Raw genomic sequence first — 16,011 nt, forward strand, 5'->3', positions numbered from 1 at the left:
CATTCTCTTTTACTCTGAGTAATAATAAGCACAGAAAACGTGATCAAACCAGTTCACATAATCCAGGGGCAACAAAAAAAAACAAAAAAAAAAACACGTTAATCAAGGTGCTGACACTGGCATCCTCTTGTACCTGCTCAAACCTCACGACACCTACATAGGAGTCATCGTACCGAAGTGGTTAACATTCTGGAGTAGGGTGCAAGTCAAGGACAGAGCAGTGGCCACATTGAGGCCTATTTGTACTTTTCTTTCCATTCCTGAACTTGTAACACCTGTAACACTAAAGGACAGTCAATAAAGGACCAATATTTACTCAACTAAAGGTTACTATTTCCTCTAATTTTTGTCACTCATTGAACATTATCAGGGCATAACTGAAGGATGTCATCTTCTGAGAATTCATACAGGTCTTGGCTGTAGATATGCCCTTTTCAGTAATTAAATATTTGGTGTGGTTTGATGAATATAAAAATTCCATTTGAAGGGCAAGGTAGATGGAAGAACATCATGGCCTGTCCTTAACTCAGGTTAACACACCATTACCTTACATTTTGAGGTTATTTGAAGGGAGCACTCCAAAATATCTTTCTAGATATTTAGCCGCATGAGTAAAGTTACCTCCATTTTCTTTAGATCCATCAAACCAGTAAGGTGTGAGGGTGTGGCAAACTTTGGTAGCCCATTTTTATAGGCCTGAGCTCAAACACTTCCTTGTGGAGCTCCCTTGAGGCACTGGGCCCAATTTGATCAAATCATCAGTCAAATAGGCTCTGTTCTGGTGGTGGTTGTACAACAAAATTCCAACAACCTGAAAATAACACATCAATACTCATATTAAAAGCAAAGAAACCACCAGTATATACACACATATACCAAAGGCTTTTTTACCCCTTACCTAGCCTTCCGATGGGAGGAGTTTGTGACATTACACCATATCATCATATCACAAGGGAGGTTGCCAAAAAACAAAGGCATAAAATCCACTCCCACCCATTCCATCCAGTAAGGTAGAGAAACACCTTTTTAACATAATTTTTATTAAAAACTTCAGTAAAGCTAAAAATCATATACAAATAATCTATCTAAAATAAGCATCAGAAAACAGTACACTATGGTATCCAAATATAAGTATATCCAAGCCAACTGTGAAAAAATATCTATCACCCATGGTGCATGAAGACATTGGTGGCTCTAGTATCTTCTATTAATCCAATGCAACAATGTCAAATTAAAGCAAATGAGCATTTATACAAATCACGGTTTGTCCTTAGATATAAATCTTTCCATTTTGAGTTGATGTACTAAAAACACAAAATGAACAACTAGTAAGGGACATGGCTATCTAGAGATGCACTTCATAATTCTGGATCGACGAGTGGCTCTGTGACAATAGCCAAAACAACTTTTCCAACTCCACAAAATGCCAACTTATACAGCAAAATTAACCTGAACCTAATTTTTCCTAACCAAGTTATACACAACTCTTGACAGGAAGCTGGCCCTCATCCTACTCAACCATTCCTACAATTCAGGGCTACTCTATACTGTATTTTTTTTTTATTAATCAATTTTTTCTTTCTTTTTCTAAATAGGTGGAGGGGGAGGCAGTAATCACATGAATTCAAAATCATTAATATGTATGTAAGCAATATTTATAAACTATATAATAGTAATATACAAGTCTGAAGAAAAATATTGACCATAATATATCTTACCTATTTGCAAGACGATCAGTCCCATGTACATAAATATGCTTCAAATGAAATCTAAACTTACATGGCACTGTGTTGAAATTATCACATAAGAAAAATAATATTATACCTGCATCCCCATTTTGAGTACAGTGTGTTTGCTGTTGGCAGACAAGTAAAATTTGTGCATTATATTCTGATACCTCATTTGTATTTCTTCAGCATTGAAACCTTGCTTCTGAAGATGTTTAAACAAAGCAGCCTTTCAGAATTCAACTTATTTGTTTTCATACACAACTGCATGTGACCAGAAGCAAGGATGAACACAGTGGTAAGAAAATTTCAATTGAAGTGCTGGATTATATAAATGTGGACAGCAAACTGTAATCAGTTTCCTGCTAAAAGTAGATTGTATAGGATTTCAATCTATTTATATATATACATATATACTTTTAATTCAGGGAGTTTCTGGTGTGTAAAAAAATATTCACTATAAATAAAAAGAATTCCTATTAAAAAATAATTATGGTTCAGCACTGTAATACCTACCACACTTGGACAAAACAAAGAATCCTAACATCCCTTGCAAATCTCAAGTCCCAGATGGCATTTACAGTAAGATCACCAGTTTCACAACCAACTTGCAGCTGGAAAACTACCAAAAACCCAAACTCACAAAACACACACACAACACACAGTAAAGGTATTTCAGTTCTGAGGTTTGCCACCTTAGCCCCCATCACTCAGCTGGTTGTCACCTAATACTATAAAAAACTACTAACAGGTATGTACATACATATATATTACCGGTAAAGACTTCACTTGTTAGACTGATTTCCACAAGTACCACAAGAGCATTTAGTTACTGTATAAATCATTTGTAATGCTTAGACCTTGCCAACCAGGTCCTGCATCTCATTACTTGCAGTGACAGTATTAACCACACACAATCACTTAGTAGTGATTCTCCAGACTCACTCATCTTCCAAAGCATATTACAGTCAATGTGTCACATACAAACACTTCCCTCCGGTTTGCAGTGATCTCACAACTAGTGCATCCTTCACACAAGCTGTAATAGAACCAACATCCTAATGTACCCACACTCAGACAGAGACACACACTAAGAACTAGGAAACATGTTTCAAATTAAATCAGTAGTTGCTGACTGGCTGGCTCCAAGGTAATAACATAATGGTGGGGTCATTGAAAAGCTATTAAAGAGATGTATCATGTTTACCTTACTGCTGAATCTCCGAAAACTCAGACCTGTAAGACTACTGTTCCTGTATATACCATTGGGCTTTTCCCCCTTGTAGTGGTGGGTGGCCAAGTGAAAGCATGCCTTCCATCTCGTGTGAGAAAGAAATGAAAAGAAAAAATCCCCAGTCTCCTTGTTCCACCTTCCATCATCACCACCACAGGGGCTAGAGAAAAAGAGTGGTGTCCTAGGAATGGTAAAGGACATGTTTAAGGGCAGAAGACATAAGGGATATTGAAAATTTTAATTTCGTCATGAATCTCATGAATCGGAGAGATACATCAGGAAACTGGTGATCCTACTTTATGGGTATATCACAGTGTGCATTATATTAGGGCTATAGTATTTGTAAAAAATATTGCACTTTTTTTCTTATTTGCACTGTTTTGTTTCATTACAAATAACTATACAATAACATTTCCAAATATGCTGGCAGCATTGTACATAAGGATGCTGTGTGCGTGTGAAGAACATCTCAGATATTCACCCTACCCCATAGTAGGCTCTCATAAAAGTTTATCCTTGCATTCTTTTCTTTCTCCATACAGTTTTCAAGGCAACTACTACCCCCCTTAACTCCTAACTCTATTGCCAATATCTTTCTCCATTCTTCCACTTTCATGTATATGTTTTGACAGATACAACTTTCCAATTACTCCATTTCCTGCCCATTTAATCATACATGAAGTTTGTGCCCTCTACTCTGACATTACAATTTTACTCTTGGATACATTTAGTTTTCTTCACCATACCTTACCAAACTCACCAACATCAACAAACCCTATTCTGACTGCCAGCATAGTGTCATCCACAAGTGATAATAACTGTTCCCTCAAGTTTTACTGGCTGGAACACCAGAGTTCTGCAATAGCTGGTAATGGTCTTAGGCCCTCCCCTAGATCTTTCTGGGGAGAAACTGAATCAATATGTGTTGTATTAGTGTTGGACAGCTATATAATTGATTTATAGTAGCAGAAGTAGGGGGGTTGGGTGGAAGAATGTCAATGATTTCAGCTTTGATGTTGAAAAAGTGGAGGAAATATAATTTAAGTAAATGGCTTAGGCCCAGCCTGGAGACAAGGTCTCAGCTCCTTGGGGATAAACCTCCAAATGGAGGTAAGGGTGCTGACATTTTTGAAGTTGAGAGCAAGGTCATTTACAAGTCAATCAATCCACTGACCCCAAGTCTCTCTTGCAAGAGACTCACAGCTCATAGGTAACCGGCAATGGCCACCAGTCACTCAAAGAAGAGATATTGTGTTATTGTCTGGGTACAGCTACAGTAGGGTAGTGTACGATGAGATACTCTATATCCTCTGTGTGGTGACTGCATCTGGGGTTATTTGATTCTGTGCTGGCAATGATTCAAATCTAAGTCATTTGTGTTTCCTGTCTTGTATAGCTGTGAGACATGGACATTGAATGCTGACTTGAAGAGGGGTTTCGATGTCTTTGATACCAAGTGGCTTCAGAGAATCATGGGGTAATGCTAGAATAACTGAACTGAACCAAAGATTGTACTGTGAGACTCAGTCTAGGTCTGTTACCATCATAATTCATGAATGTCAACTTCGCCTAAGTGGGCATGTGACATATTTCCCTGATGATGTTCCTGCTCACAGGGTTGTCTCCACGAAAGACAACCCTCAATGAAGGAGACGAAAAGGCCACCCACAGAGCTCATGGCTGGGGCAAGTTGAATGAACCTGTTAAGAGCTGTTTGAAATTGGAAGGGAGGCTGCATGGGACCTCACTCAGAGAAACTGTGGGGACTGGAGATGACATGTGAGTGAAACAACACATACCCTGCCACGTGCTCCCAAGTGATGATGATAACAGTTTCAAAATTGGGTGATGGCCTTAATGCAGTCATGCCATTGTGGTTCTTAATTGTCATGGGAGAGATTTCTCAAATGAACTGATGTCTGAGGGAATTTGGCAGAATGTGGAGTTTGGGGATTGGTTTTGTGATCTGAGTGTGCATGCATTTTAGTATGGATGCAAAACAAGAGGTTATAGATGGTAGAGTGTAGGTGTTAGAGTAGTATGCTACTGGCATTCCCCTCCCCCCCATTTAGTTGGTTGTGCTTGTGTTATGTGATAGGATGGATAGGTGGGGTTTTGGGCTCTAACAAAGAACTGTGTGCCTATCATTTTCATGTAATGTTCTCTGGGAAGGATTTTGGTTTCTAAGTGTAGATGTTCTATTGGGGTGGTGTAAGTGTATCCAGTTATTATCATCAATGCTTTGTTTTGTGTATTTTGTAGGGTGTGTTTTCTTGGTTTAAGGAAACCATGCTGTGGAGGTGCAGTCAAGTGTGGTTGCTATTGGTGCTTATGGCCAGCACATTGTTGTCCTCACCACACACTGGCCCACCTCCATGACAGCAACTGCAACATGCAGGCCACCAAGCAACAGGCTGGGCAAACCATTTTCTTGCCCAACATCAACTGACATCAAAAGCATGATGGAGGCCTGTGAGCCCTGCCAAGTGCTCTGCCCTAGCCAGCAGCAGGAGCCCCTCCTAGGCAATGACCGCCCCACTCGGCCCTTTGAGTCCATGTCTGCCAACTTCTTTCATGTTGCAGGAAAGTCATTCCTGGTTATAACAGACAGGCTCTCAGGCTGGCCCATCATCATGCACTACAGCTTGGACACAATGTCTACCAGTCATCTGGAAGTTTTGCTGCTATTTCCAGGAGGTAGGTATCCCCCTCCGCCTTCACACTGATGATAGCCCCCTTCTTATCAGCTCTGAATTCAACAGCTTCATGGAATACTGGGGCATCCACCATATGGTCACCCTACCAAACTATTCCCAGTCCAATGCACACTTCATAGCCGTGGTCAAGGCAGCTAAGCACCTCATCCTCAAGACAGCACCCACTGGCAACATCAACTGCGATGAGTTCGACCGAGGTTTCCTTGAATTACACAACACCCCATTCCCTGCCACCCACTCCCCTACCAAGATCCTGTACGGCCACCCTCTCCACATTTGTGTCCCGGATCATCCGGACTACTTTTCAGATAAATGACAAGCTTGTTCGGAGGAGTGTACTTGCTGCGCTGGTGTCCGCACAGTTTTGTATCATCAGCAAATTTGGAAACAGTAGATTTTAGTCTGTGGTCTATATCATTTATATATACTATGAATAGAAGTGGCCCAAGAATGGAATCCTGAGGAACTCCACTTATAACATTTTTCCATCCAGAAGTTTTTCCATTTAAAACAACTGTTTTCGATCATTCAACCAATTACAAGTCCAAGTTAATAGGCTACCACTCATTCTGTATGAAGCTAATTTAGTAAGTAGTCTTTAGTGGGGGGCAGTATCAAAAGCTTTTGCAAAGTCTAGATATACCAAATCTATATTGTCTCTTTTGTCATAATTCGAGATAACTGTGTTGTAGAATTCCAGTAAGTTAGCCACGCAAGAACGTTTCCATCTGAAACCATGCTGGCTATCATTTATCAAACAGTTACTTTCTAAATGATGTTCAATAGCATCTCTGATGATAGTTTCCATCATTTTTCCTATGACTGAAGTCAACTTATAGACCTGTAGTTATTTGGCTTCTTTTTTGTCACCTTTTTTGAATATGAGAGTATCATTAGACAGCTTTCATTCTCTTGGGACATCTTCGGATATGATGGAACAACAATCTCATTTTTCATTTCCTAGTTGCATTTTACGGAAAGAGAGCTATGCTCAAAGTGACCCACTTTTGTATCTTTCAGCATCCAGTTTGATCTTAAATTCTTGTATATTTTTTGCACTCACTGTTTCTTCATTCAGCTGAATGATATTTTGACACAGCTCGAAGGGATTTTTCCCTGTCCTCTTTTTCTGCATGAGGGGACGGAGAAGGGGGTTGCCGACTAAGTGATGTAGCCTTGCTTTGGATGTCTTGTTTTGCTACATTGCTTGACCCAGGGCAATGGGTGAGATACAGGGATGGTCCATCATCCATGGGGAGCTAAGATGAAAGGGAGAAAAGGGTGGTGGAGGGGAATGAAATCGGTGGGAGTTGGTACGTAACTTTGACTTGGCTACCTCCCTTATAAGGGGGAAAAAGCTCCCTGTATATAGTTATGTGATAGAGTGTTATTGGGTGTAGGTGTGGGTGGGTGTTGGCTACAGGTACAATGTACTGGTTAATGGGTGGGCCAGCCCCAAAAAATCCTTGGGTTCATATCTCGCTTCTGGTTCATCTAATTGCTTTGAAATTTTAATATGTTGTTTGCTGGTGTAAAGGGATGTTATTCTATAAATCTAAACAAATTTGGGTGAATGGTAGCGGCTAAAAAAATAAAAATAAATAAAATGTTGACTTCACAAAATTAATTTTTCACTTAATTGCTTTGAAAATTTTATCATAGAAACTTTGTTTATGTATCTACATTTTGTATGAAATAGTTTTTCAATTTTTTTTTGTCTTTGAAGAAAAAAAAATTGGCTCCTGAATCCTGTTTTTTTTTTTTTTTTTACAAATTAAAAAAATCAAATTCCTACAATGAATTCTATTTTTGTTGAAGTATACAATGATACTTAACATATGTTGATCAGAGTTTTTACTGATTTTGAGAGATTATTTGAAGTCCAAAAAACAACATTTTGAGATATTGGCCTTTAAAGTTTTTTTTTTTTTTTTTTCAATTTTTTCCTTGTCCTGCCATGTGTATTAATCTGATTGGCATGAAATTTTCACATATGATTGTGTATACATTGTTGACTTGGTGAAGAATGATGAGGCATTTGGTCCCCCTTTCTAAAGAAAGTATTTATCACTCAAATGTGATAAGCTAGGTAGCGATAACCCACTCTCCCCTTCATCTCTGCTAGTTTCTCCTTGGTTTGAAGAGTCTTGATGCCTTTTCTTTCTCCCTACCCTTCTTGAGGTTGGATATCTTCACTATTGCAAGCTTACGTTTGCAGGTCATCTTGCAAGACAAATATAAGAGAAATATTGCAGGAATGCAGTGTAAGAACCTCTCTGATGTCTACATGGGTACTAAAGAGGCCTAGCTAGGAAGACCATACTGTGGGGGAAGGAATGCAGTTTTTTTTAATTTATATATAGAAAAAATTATTTTAATGATAGTTCTACATAGTTATAAGCATTGAATGATAACTCATTTTCTAGCACACACATAACGCTATGATGCCCAGGTCATTTAAAAATGGTGTCTGGGGGGAGAAGATTCTAATTTTTAGAAAAATCACCAAGTGATAGTTTCAGGTAGCAATGACAGGGTGAGCGAATAAAACTGAAAAGTGAAATTTAAAAAATATTCGTGAAAAATTCACCGGGGTGGCCCCACCCTTAACCCCTACCATACGGTGCCGCACACGTAGGCTTCATGAGGAGCAAGTGGATTCGCGACGCTGCCATATCGGCGTCTTGATTATATTTATTGTAGTTGCCCCTGCGTTTTGACATTCTCCCTAATCTGCCCTTAATCACATTCTCTATGGTTTTCAAAATTCACGGGTGAAAGAGAGAACGATCGATATAAGCGGTGACTATATTTTATGATGCGAGTATTATTACGACACGTCGTACGGCTGGCATTGGCTGCTGCCCGCGAGATTTAAGTCCCGGAGTGAAGTGGTTAATGATCATTAGTGCATGCTACATTAACCCAGGGGTTGCATGTATAGCACTGGAGCAATGTCTGCATAATCTGACCTGATGTGGGGGGAGGGGGATAATAAAAAAATAGATTGGAAGTGGAAGTGATACAGAACAAGTTTCCAAGCCTGTTCTGGAGACTAGGTACCAGCCCTTTTGGGTAACTGTGTGGAGGTAGAGAATTTTATATTGAATCTGTGGTGATTCTCATCTTGTCTCTTCCAATACAACAGTATCTCTGGTAGATTTCACATATTGAAACCCCATTTGGGACTCATCAGTGGTTCCTTATTCAATTGGCAGGCTTGTTCATCCAAACTGTCAAAACAAGTTTAAATATTTGTCATGTGACATCTTTGGATTCAATTATTCAAAATATGCACATGCTTGGCCACCTGAACTGATGTAACAGACTACATTTCTCCTTTTTAAGTCCCTGGCAGCTAAATGGTATCACTGTAGCCTTGTAAACACATGGGCCACAATTCTATTCCAAGCAGGGTTCATAATTTCTCTCTTACACACACACACACACACTCCATATGCATTAATATCTATCTAAGTACCTTGTGAATAAAAAGCCATCCCTGTACCTTACCACACCACTTGGGTCTAAGGTCATACAGCGAGGCACAGTATCCACAGTAGAGCCAAACAGTTGGAACTGATTCAACCCCACCACTTCACTATATGGCAAAACCTCTTTTTATGTACTCAAAATTGATGGAGAAGATACCCTTTTGGCCACATTTTTATTCATTCACTCCCTGCTCCATCTTTTGCTTTCTCTCTTCCCTGCTCAATAGACATTCCATGTATATCCAAATCCTCCTTCAATCCAGCTATTCACCTCGTTTTTGGTCTTCCTCTCAAATTAACTCAACCCATTTCTGATTGCTACACAAACCTCCTATTTTCTGTTTTATCTTGTTCTTTTCATATGCCCAAACCATCTAAGCACTTTCTGATCTACCTTATCCAACAGGTTCTCATCCCTTCTCCCTGCCTCACTTTCACATTTCCCATTATTCATTCTTGTAACAACTATCATATTTCTTCCATATTTTATCTCAATCTGTTGCCCTTGGTCTCTTCCAGAACACCTTCATCTCAAAAACACTCATTCTTCTTTTCTGCCTCCTTTCATTCTAAGTCACAGTTTCAAACAGTGCTGTGGGGGCAATCATTCTTTATCTTTGCATTTATCCCTAAATATCTGTTTCTCATAAAACTTTTCAATCCATCCAGACACTTACTTTCTTACTTTACTCTACACATGTAATCCCAAATACACACTTGAAACTTGGAATAACTTGAAAGAAGAAATAGTTGAATCAAAAGACATAAAAGAGTCAAAAAGCTTAGTTTGACAGAGGGAGACTGAGGTAGGACACTGTAAGTGTAGCTCTTTACCTGTAAATTACAATTTGGTTACTACAGGTACACTTGATTCCTTTTCTCGCACGTGTTTACACTAAGCTGTTTTCAGGATATCTGATGTAAGGAATTACTTCCTTCATGAATCTTACACTATTCCTCCATCATTTCTGTTTCTCTTATTATCAAAAATTTTGATAAACATAAGCTAGGCTTTACCCATTAACTGTTCCCCATGCCATGGCTGCCCAAACACATAGGGTAAAGGCTTCAGCCACAGCTAAACATTCCTAGACCTATTATATTTTTCACTGTTGCTATCAGACACTTCTACAGAGCGAGGGCTGCCAGCCAAACAGGTTAAACCTTTCAGCAATATAATTTTCAGAAGACTTTATTCAGCTAAGGCTGACTGAAGTAAATGTGTCTCAAGTTTATCAAGCCCCCATCTTCTGAGAAGACTATCCTCAACTGAATGAAATCATCTGGTCCGAGTATCATCAGGGTGAAAAGGTTACAGGTTTAGTTTGATGCCATGCTTGATGACAGGGGCCTAAATTAATCACCATCTTTTTAAACAGGTGGCTACATAGTTGTAAAACCTAAATAACATCAGACAAAAACAAAATTTACTCCCAGAAACTTCCTGTCGTCAGAATTGATTTCCATAGCAACAGTTTTGTTAAGCATTACCTACAGTCACAAGAAAATATAAATTCCATGAGAAAATAATAACCATCCAATAAGAAAATAAGGTTAAAATACTCTCAAGTCATCAAAAGCAAGTGTCCCCCCATAACATTATTAAGAACCAAGTTAACCACCACACCCTCCACATCCACCACACCCACCCCCATCTCCACCTCCACCACAGTCCCCACCATCACCACCACCTGACTCTGCAATGAAGCCAAACATGTTGTTGAAGGCTGCACTTGCATCTCCTGCATCTGCACAACCTGCTGGACCTACACCTCCACTCCAGCCACCACCCCAATCACCCCCACCATCACCTCCATCAACCCCAATATCTGTAGCATCACCTCCGCCAGAATTTTCATAATTATGCCCACCATAGGTCTTACCCCAGTCACAACCACCTGAGAAGGCCCCACCTCCACAACCTCCACATCCTCCACAACCACCACAAGTTGCTCCAGCAATGATCACTGGATCAACAAAGTAGCCCTGATTATTCTGCCCCGACCTACTGCTCTTCTGTACATTGTGTCTCCGGAGAGCATTGGTGGGGGCAGCGGCACAAAAGAACCCCAAGGCACCTAGGAGCTTTAGCTGTTCAACTGGGATCCTGTTAGGGACATTGGGACTTGGAAGATAAATATCACTTTGATCACTCCCCTCTGTTACAGTTTTCCCTGCATCACCATCAACCTCATCTTCTTGGAAATCTGAAGCAAGAATGCGAGGCTGGCAGAGCACATGAAGTACAGTTATGCAAAGACCCAGTGCCAAATTCTCAACTAAATCTTCTGCACCATGCTGCACCTGAAACATAAAGACAACAGTGAAACAGAGACTTCTTAGTAGATCCAGAATATATATGTATATATATATATATATATATAGATATATATATATATATATTATATATATATATATTATATACCATACCATACCATATACCAAGGCTTTTTTCCCCTTACAAGGGAGGTAGCCAAAAAGGAAAAGGCATAAAATCATTCCCACCCATTCCATCCCTGAAAACACTCCACACCCCTCCACCCTCCCTCCCATCTCAGCACCTCCCAGATGACAGGTCATCCCTGCACCCTGTCCACTGCCCTGGGTCAGCAGCAGTGTCGCAAGACACAGCACATCCACAGCAAGGCCGCTTCATTAAATCGGCGACCCCCCCCTCTCCGTCCCCCCATATAAAGGCTGCATCAAAATTTTGCTCACACACACTACCTCACCCCATCCATTCCACCTCATGCATCACAACATCTTCCATATACAACCATTCTCCATTCACCCCTGTCTTCTGTCCTCTCCCGTCCTTCCTCAACAGACATTCCTCTCTTCCTTAAAGCCCCCTTCACCCCATCCATCCATCTCATCCTAGGACGTCCCCTCATGTTCACTCCCTCCACATCTGCCTTCCATACCTTCCATATATTATATATATACAGGTAAACGTCGACTTACGATGGCCGCGACTTACGATTGTTCGACTTTACGATGACGACGACGATATGATAATTTAACCCCTTCCATACGGTGCCGCACACGTAGGCGTCTTGATTATATTTATTGTAGTCGCCCCTGTGTTTTTACATTCTCTCAAATGATTCATTCTCTGTGGTTTTCAAAATTCGCGGGTGAAAGAGAGAACGATCGATATAAGCGGTGACTATATTTTATGATGCGAGTATTATTACGTCACGTCGTACGGCTGGCATTGGCTGCTGCCCGCGAGATTTAAGTTCCGTACTGAAAATACATATTATAGTGTTTGAATATGGTAAAAAGGATAAAAATAATTAAATAAACTACTGTACATGTTTAATAGGCTATATTCAGTATCTCTGGTGGTTAATATACAGGTAGGCTAGGTACAGTGACCACGGAACAGAGTGGGGATCGACTTACGATGAGATCGTCTTACGATGGCTCTATCGAAACCTAATGCCATCGTAAGTCGATGTTTACCTGTATATATATATATATATATATATATATATATATATATATATATATATATATATATATATATAATATATATATATATATAAATATATATACAGACGCTCCTCTACTTACGTTCATTCGTTTTACGTTTTTTCGATTTTACATTTGAACTGACTGTAAAAAAAAAAATTGTAAAAAAAAAATTTGAGTGAATTTTTTAGTTTAGTGCGCTCTCCGTAGTTCAAATGATACTTACGCATGATGCTGCGTCCATTGTTTACATTGCACAAACGACAGACTGAAAGTGCCTTGCCTCATCCTCCTCCTCCCATCCTCCTCCACCATCTCAATTTATGTTGCTCGAATTTAATTTATTTGAAATTAATGTTATTATTTTACAATGTTATGTGTATAATTAATGATTTAGGGGTGTTTTGTAAGATACGGTAATAGAATTTACGGATGTATAGTACAGTAACAACTTACGTTCATTTTCAACTTACGTTCGGCCATTTGGAACATAACTAAAACGTAAGTTGAGGAGCGTCTGTATATACATATATATATATATATATATACATATATACAGGTAAACGTCGACTTACGATCTGAAAATACATATTATAGTGTTTGAATATGGTAAAAAGGATAAAAATAATTAAATAAACTACTGTACATGTTTAATAGGCTATATTCAGTATCTCTGGTGGTTAATATACAGGTAGGCTAATATTGTAAGGGAAAATGGCCACTTAATCTTCTAAACAACCAGCCCTCTTAAATTACGCACAATTCGAGTGCGCTTCGAAGTCTTACTCAAAACAAGCTGCCACGTATGATGACCGAGGTTACGTGCGTCCTGGACAGACATGGTTTTATCAGAGAGAACTTGGTGACTGCACCTAGTCCAATACTCCCCCTCCCCTCTCTCCACTCTAAAACTGGCGTGATACATCGACTGGACGTCGTTTGTCTCCAACTTCGCCTTCCGCTCTGTCAGAGTCGTCATCGCTCAGCTCCAAAACCCTGATCTTCTACCGAAGCTTTCTACGAGTAATTTAAGTGTTTACTGTGGAGTCAATTCGAGTGAGCTACGACCAAACTGACCTAAGGTGAAACAGTTGTTGTTTTTCCCTTTTCCTGAAATTGATTTGATAGAGCATTGTGGAAGGACCAGAATTATAAACTTCCAGTGTAATCCTGTGTTTTCTTACTTGTCCTACGAGCCTATACAAAAACCGAGAGTTTTAAAGCAGGCAGTGGTGGTCCGCACCTAGTTTCAGAACTAAAGGACCTAATTGGTCCTTTACATGTGGCGACCTTGCCAGGATTGTAGACTCCTAACGACTCGTAAGGTTGGTGATTTGTCTGTTGGCACCTTGAGCGTGCAAACCGTTCATTTGAATTTGTTTAGAGTGATTTCTGTCGTCTTGACATTTGCTCGGCTGTGGTCGAGGCACCTTGAGCGTGCAAATTCATTTAAATTGTCATTTCGAGTGGTTTCTGCCATCTTGGCATTTTGCTCGACTATGGTTGTGGCACTTTGAGCGTGCAAACTGTCCATTTAAGTTGTTTGTCTTTCAGAGTGATTCTAGCCACCTCGGCACTTCGCTCGACTGTGGTCATGTAACCGTGGGTTAGGTGTGGTACACCCCCCCCCCTACTTGGTCAGACTATGTAGTACTGTAGCAACGGAAGCAAAAAGCTCCGGTTACTACGTCATTTTTTGTTTAGTCAGTAGGGTGTTGTTTAGGACAACTAGTCCTTTCGTCAGCTGGACGACCATAGTTTGTTCCGTATTGAAATTTCGGTGTATTTATATTTTTCGTTAACTTTAGTTACACAACTTTTCCTCTGTACTTGACCTTAATTTGTGCTGTTTATTTATTTATTGTCTAAGTATTTTGTTAATCGTAGCCATACTCCCAAGAATGTCTAAGTTTACTTCTATCGAAGAACTCAAGGCCCAGGCCGAATCCATCGGTTTAAAGGGTGACGATGTTGGCCACTTTGTTTTAAATCAACAGGCATTTGAAAGGGATGAAAGAATCAAAGAACGCGAGCGAGAACGGGATAAAGAACAGCGAGAACACGAAAGGGAACAGCGAGAACACGAAGAGAAAGAAAAGAGGGAACAGCGAGAACACGAAGAGAAAGAAAAGAGGGAACAGCGAGAACACGAAGAGAAAGAAAAAGGGGAACAGCGAGAACACGAAGAGAAAGAAAAGAGGGAACAGTGAAAACACGAAGAGAAAGAAAAGAGGGAACAGCAAGAACATGAAGAGAAAGAAAAGAGGGAACAGTGAGAACACGAAGAGAAAGAAAAGAGGGAACAGCGAGAAAAAGAAGAGAAAGAAAAGAGGGAACAGCGAGAACAAGAAGAGAAAGAAAAGAGGGAACAGCGAGAACACGAAGAGAAAGAAAAGAGGGAACAGCGAGAACACGAAGAGAAAGAAAAGAGGGAACAGCGAGAACACGAAGAGAAAGAAAAGAGGGAACAGCGAGAACACGAAGAGAAAGAAAAGAGGGAACAGCGAGAACACGAAGAGAAAGAAAAGAGGGAACAGCGAGAACACGAAGAGAAAGAAAAGAGGGAACAGCGAGAACACGAAGAGAAAGAAAAGAGGGAACAGCGAGAATATGAAGAGAAAGAAAAGAGGGAACAGCGAGAACACGAAGAAAAGATGGCTAAATTACGACATGAAAAGGAAATTGAGCTTGCCAAACTTGCACCCGACTCCCGTAACCAGCCTTCTAGCCAGGACATCTTCGTCAAGCAGCCCAACCTCCCCACGTACCAAGAAGGAGAAGACATAGCCTCATACCCTTCCAGGTTCGAAAGGGTGGCAAACCTGCTCCAAGTTGAGGAAGATTCGCTTGCCGCCAGGTTGGGCAGCATGTTAACAGGTAAGGCTGCTGAATTGTATTCTACGTTTGATTTGGCAACGATAAGCAATTTTTCCCTCCTTAAGCAGGCATTGTTCACAGGATTTGACAAGACTCCCGAACGCTATAGATTGGACTTCAGGAACAACAAGATTCGCGTTGGGGAAAATTACTGATAATTTGCTATCCGTCTATGACAGCTATTCGACAACTGGCTGGAGGCGTGCAAGGTCCCCCAGACATTCGAAGCTCTAAGACAATTTGTTGTCTTAGATCAGTTCCTTGCTTCTCTAATTCCAGATATACGCCTCTTCATCAAGGAACAGTGTAACTTCCCTAGAATCGGCGGTGGTAAAGGCGGATGATTGGGCCTCCGCCCATAAGGCCTATCCAAAGCCGAATACTAACTATGCTTCCGGTAAGACTTCTTTTCCTCGTAGGAAAACTAATGTGATCAAATCTTTACCTCCCCCTAGCCATGGCTCAACCCATCAAGATACAAAAGG

General features: G+C 40.2%; 1 protein-coding gene across 2 annotated transcripts in view; it reads right to left on the minus strand.

Annotated features, from left to right (window-relative positions):
• Positions 1–7,429: 7,429 nt before the first annotated feature.
• LOC143029905 (uncharacterized) overlaps positions 7,430–16,011 on the minus strand; it is a 114,106-nt gene continuing 105,524 nt past the window's right edge. For both annotated transcript variants that reach the window (XM_076193102.1, XM_076193101.1), the window contains one exon: positions 7,430–11,476. In XM_076193102.1, coding sequence (XP_076049217.1) covers positions 10,787–11,476 — 690 coding nt within the window. In that variant the 3' untranslated portion in view covers positions 7,430–10,786. The remainder of the gene's footprint in view (positions 11,477–16,011) is intronic.

Source organism: Oratosquilla oratoria, chromosome 11, assembly GCF_046742065.1.
Source record: "Oratosquilla oratoria isolate Oo_2021 chromosome 11, ASM4674206v1, whole genome shotgun sequence".
In the NCBI taxonomy this organism is placed as follows: Eukaryota; Metazoa; Arthropoda; class Malacostraca; order Stomatopoda; family Squillidae; genus Oratosquilla; species Oratosquilla oratoria.